The sequence below is a fragment of the Empidonax traillii genome, unplaced genomic scaffold (assembly GCF_003031625.1).
Source record: "Empidonax traillii isolate 1590-97213 ecotype Southwest subspecies unplaced genomic scaffold, ASM303162v1 scaffold2111:size93912, whole genome shotgun sequence".
Classification (NCBI taxonomy): Eukaryota; Metazoa; Chordata; class Aves; order Passeriformes; family Tyrannidae; genus Empidonax; species Empidonax traillii.
In genome coordinates this window covers 7,970-13,239 of record NW_020957304.1, presented here as the reverse complement: position 1 = coordinate 13,239, position 5,270 = coordinate 7,970, and the positions used below count along the sequence as shown (strand labels likewise).

Here is a 5,270-nt window from a genome sequence, read left to right as displayed (position 1 = left end):
CCTTGAAAGCAGCTGACTTCTGAATAGAAACAGAAATGGAAAACAGAAATGGAAATTTTGTGTTCTATCTATCCCCTTCCCCTATTCATTTTGTAATAAAGCAAAGACTACTATGAAATATCTTAATTTTAATCCTGGATAACAATATTTTGGATACAGGGCACATATTTTATAGGTTTTTCCAATGGTAGGCTGAGCAGGATTGGACAGAGACCATCGGTGCGACACAGGACCCTGTCGTGAGCTGCCAGGGGCATTTTCATCTGCCCCAGATGAAACTGAGTGGGGAGAGACCTTTGGTTACCAACCTGCCTGTGCCCATAGGTGCCCACAGTTACCAACCAGTGCATGTGGAGTGGGATCAAACAGATTCAAAAAGTCCAAGAGACAGGGTTTTCCTTGGCTGTTCAGGCTGCCATGAGGATATTTAGAGGTTAACTGGCCATGCAGACATATTTGTAAGCATCTAAAAGTCAGGTCTGATTCCTCTATATTTAAATATAATAGGAAAATGAGACACCATTGTAATGAAATCAGTATTTGACAAAAATAACGAATGGAAAAAGAAGGAAACATTACAAGAAATGCATAAATTAGTATGTACACATCCTCAAACCGCAATACACCATCGAATCCTGACTTGCTTCCACGGTTTGAAGATTATACCTACAGATGCCGCACTAAAGCCAATTAGCTGTTTAGCTATTTGAAGTCCTGAGTTTACACTCATCCTGAGTTTACTCCCATCCAGCCATCCCTTTTAGTGTCTGCCTGCTTTCCCAGCCAATGAACATGTTGAGAGAGAAGCAGCTCCCCTTCTGTGGGAATTACACCATCTGGATAGCTGCATCTGGGCTGGGAGCTGAAGAAAGAAGAAAACCTCTTCTGTCCCTTGTACACGTCTCTGTTATAATTTATATATATATAATTTATATTGCTCCGGCAAAAAGCATCTCTGCTGAAGCTCCAGACACAAGTGTGTGGTGGATGAGCAGAACACGGTGACAGAGGGACAAGCTGCAGCCAGTGATGAGAGTCCAAGAGATGAGGTCAAACCTGGTCCATGATGGGAGCTTTACTCAGAGGTTCTCCAGGTGGGTTTCAGTGGTGAGCAGCTGGGTGTTTCACAGTGTGTCCCAACTACAGCTCATTTTAGAGGGTGCCTGGAGGCTGAAATCCTTTGTGACAAAGCCGCTAACAGCGATGAGTGGGTAGGGTCTGTTTGAGTTTCAGGTTTGTTCTGGAGCTTCCCTCCTCTCCGTCAGCCCTGCGATGGGCTGTTCTTGGGATAGGGAGCTCGGCTCTGAGCCCCGCAGCAGCTCTCCCAGGATGGCCAGGACTTCTTGCAGGCCCTGGCCGGTGTGGGCGCTGCACCCTCGGAGCATCCAGCGGTGCCCTGCCAGCCGCCCCCGCCGCAGCATCTCCCCCAGTTCAGCAGGAGCCAGTGCTCCCGGCACCTCCTGCTTGTTGGCCAGGAGGAGGACGGGGATGCCAGCCATGCTGGGGTGGCTCAGGGCTTCCTCCAGTGCTGCCACCGCTTCGGACAGCCTGGCCTTGTCTGTGCTGTCTATGACAAAGATGAGGGTGTTGATGTCCTCCAGGTAGCCGGGCCAGCTTGCCCGCAGGCTGTCTTGTCCACCAACATCCCAGAGGGTGAAAGACATGCCACAGGGTGTTTGCAGAGACTCCACGTTGAAGCCCACCGTCGGGCAGGTCTCCACAGCCTGGCCACTCTTCAGTTTGTAGAGAAGGGTGGATTTGCCAGCGAAGTCGAGCCCCAGCATGACAACTTGAGCATCTCTTTTTTGCCAGCCTTTGGAGATCAGCTTCCCCATCAAGATACTGCTGCAACTGTGGCAAACAAAAAAAATGCAGCCAAAAAAAAATAGAAAGCAAGCGTATTTCCTCGATGATGTCAGTTAATGACAGAGTGCTCCGTCCTGCCTCTCCGACAGAGCACCTTAGGATTGCTGAAGAAAGACACAGGCAGATTCCTTTTGCTTCTCTCTGTAGCTAAAATTAGGTGAGAGGTATTATTTATGAGGTGTGGAGCAGAGCCAGGGAGTGATGTTGAAAACAGCAGTTTCTATACTCCAGCCCCGCTGCCGCTCAATTCCATTTTCATTCACGACCTGAAGTGATTGGTGCAAAAGAGAGCTAACATTTTGCAGGAAGAGGTGGGGAGACGGTGGAGCAAGTTTCCTCCCCACCACATACATAAATAAATGAGCTGTTGTTCATTGGCTTCTCTAGGGGAAATCCACCCCCGGCAGGACAGGACAAGGAGGAACCTGGGTTTCAGACCAGGGTTCTCTGGGAATTTGCTGAATCACAGTTCAAGGGTGTGGATTTAAAGCATCTTGAGCAATGAGCCAACTGACAATTTTTCTGCCAATCTTGTGTTAAAAAGTACAAAACAAATCTCTGTATCATCAGCTTTTACTACCTGTTGTGTGAATGGTAATAACAGCGATTTTTAAAAAATCATGCAAGCATGTTTTTTTAATGTCTCATTGAAATACGACTAGTCAAAATGCCTTTCCTGGGGTGAAAATCCATAAAATCCTTTACATCAAAGTATTTACTACATTTCAACTTTTGTAAATGAAGCAAAGTCATTCCTCTGCAGCTAAGAGGGTAAAAAATACCCCTTAAAAGATGGGAAAACTCTTCAGCAAGACAGCACCACTTGAACTTTACATGCCAGAGGCAAAAATGTGCTGAAGTAATAGCTACCAGACTTGCCTGTGCAAGAGTGGCTGATTACAGCCAGCAGTCCCAGCAAAGCCAGTAGTTACCTTCCTTATTGGTTGGTTTTTGCTTCTAAAAGGCTGCTCAGAGGTGTGCAGAACCAAAAGCAGTCGCAGACCTCACATCACAGCGTTAGCACAGAGCTGCCCTCCAGCCACCTTTATCTGAGAAGGAAAACATGATTCATCCCTGCTTCCCTGGGACCATGGGGGAACTTCCAGTGCCTCTGTGGGAGATGCAGTTTCCTAGCAATAATCTCCACATGACAGTTCCATGTCACAAGCCAACATTGCTGAAGTTCAGCACAGCAAGTTGAAGGGACTGTGGTCAGTGACCAGGTTGCTTGTGGTCACCGAAAAATGTACTTCTTCCTCTGGGGGCAAGATGTGTCAGTTTTTCACCTTTTAAAGGAAGGAAGATGAATGAGAAACAAAACAAACAAGGAGTCCAGCCCAGAGAGCCTGCATGGGATTGCAAGGGGTCCTACAGTCCACACCTTGCAAGACATTTCTGTGATAACATGTCTCTCCCGTAGTTAACCCACAGACCTGGCTGGCACCAAGAGCCTCCACAAGCTTTATGCAAGTTGTGCATGAGTAAGTCATGTTGCTAGAATCATAAGAGTCAGAGAATACCAGGTTGGAAGGACCTCGAGGATCATCTGGTCTGACCCAACCTTTCATGGTGATAGCACATAGTCTAGAAAAAGCTCAGCACACTGTCCTGACAAATCTTAAAAGTGTCCAATGCTGGGGAAACCCACCACTTCCCTGGGGAGATTATTCCAGTGGCCGATTGTTCTCCTTGTGGAAAACTGTCCTCTCATGAACAATCAAAACTTCATGAAGAATAAATTGTACCCATTACTCCTCATCTTTTCTATGTGACTCCTTGTAGAAAAGGATTCTTTATCTTCTCTGTAGCCATCCTTTAAATATTGAAACATGGTGATAATGTCTCCACTAAGCCTTCTTTTCTCAAAGCTGAACAAACCCAGTTCTCTCAGCCTCTCCTCACATGTCAGGCTTCCCAGTCCTTTGATCACCCCTGTGGTCCTTCTCCAGCCTGTCCACATCCATTTTGCATGGCAGGGACCAAATCTGAACACAGTATTCTAGGTGTGGCCTGACAGTCTCTGAGTAGAGTGGGACAGTGCCTTCTGTATCTCTGCCAGTGATGCCACTGATGATTCACAAATAGAGTCCAAATGGAGTCTCCATTTGAACTTCCACCAGCGACATTCTCCTCATCATGACTTCCTTTGCCACAGTGGCAACTGCTCAATCACTCTGATCTGCTTGTCCACCAGCACTCCGAGGTCCCTTTCCACAGAGCTGCTCTCTAGCCTAGATCTAGGTAGATCCTGGCCTTTGCTGCACTCCTGGAATATGCTTTCCCTGGTGCAAGGTCTTACACTTGTCTTTGTTGAATTTAATAAGGTTCCCGTTAATGCACTTTTCCTTCCAGTCTGTCCAGGTCTTCCTGCAGGATGGCTTTCCCTTCCAAAATGCACACCTCCCTGCTCAGTTTGGCATCATCAGCAAACTTCATGAGGGTACACTTGATCCCATCATCCAGATTGCTGTCATCAGGCGCATGTGTCCCAGAGTAATCTAACAGTGGACATGCAACATCACACGTGCGATAAATTGTATAATGTATGTTCATGTGTGGTCTTCTGCCCCAGGGTTATCCTTCTGTCCAAGTTCTTAATTTTTTAAAAATAAGTTATATTAATGTGTGGCTCCTTATTCTGTTTGCTCACCATTATGGGAAAATCTTCCTTCCCATATTGCATTGTACTTTAAGATCAATGTAGTTGGTATTTTTAGACACACCAGTGGGTCAAGTGAATTGTCGCTTGATCTTTTCGTGTTTCTCCTGCCTTTGCTACTGCTCATCTTCTTTGATGGTAGCTCTGACACAAATGTGTTTCATGTGACCAAACTGTCATAGTACCATAATTGCTTTTAAGTAAACTAAAATAAAGATATGGGACGCAAGGGTGAAAATTCTACCATTCAATGGGCAACTGAGTATTTGAAATATGATGTGGTGGAGTCTTGATTGCATCACTCACATGCTACAGAAAAAGGCTGCTAGGACACAGTTTTATTGATGATTCCCTTCAGGTTTTCTGTGGCATAGAATACAGTAATTCAAGGGCAAATAAAGGAAACTCTCTATTCCTTTTATTGTTTTTCATGCTTATAGCCTGTGTATTGAACTGCAGCTTATTTTCTTTCTTCCTGCCAATTATTCCGAATACAAGGTGCAAACTGTGCCTGCGGAATCTGTTTCACCCACAGGTATGTTACAAAAGCTTAGTATTTCCACTAAATAATATATAGGAGCAATTGCAGGTATGCTTAAGAAAGAATGAAAGAAAAGGAAGTAAAAGCAGACAAGATGAGCTTTGAGTGAGTCTGTTGCTGGAGCAGAAAGGCCAAATGCTAAATAATTCAGAAATTGTGTTCAGAGACAAGGACAACCCTTATCCCAGCTATGTTTTCTGTGGA

At 45.5% G+C, this 5,270-nt stretch overlaps 1 protein-coding gene across 1 annotated transcript; it reads right to left on the bottom strand.

Moving 5' to 3' along the window:
• Nucleotides 1-877: 877 nt before the first annotated feature.
• ARL11 (ADP ribosylation factor like GTPase 11) lies at nt 878-2,405 on the bottom strand. The gene has a single exon (XM_027909416.1). The coding sequence runs from the start codon at nt 1,833-1,835 to the stop codon at nt 1,230-1,232; it is 606 nt and encodes a 201-aa protein (XP_027765217.1). The 5' UTR covers nt 1,836-2,405; the 3' UTR covers nt 878-1,229.
• Between the last annotated feature and the right edge of the window lie 2,865 nt (nt 2,406-5,270).

Bases quoted from the DNA above. Each gene is read 5' to 3' on its own strand.
- ARL11 (XM_027909416.1), bottom strand. From the start codon at position 1,835: ATGGGGAAGCTGATCTCCAAAGGCTGGCAAAAAAGAGATGCTCAAGTT.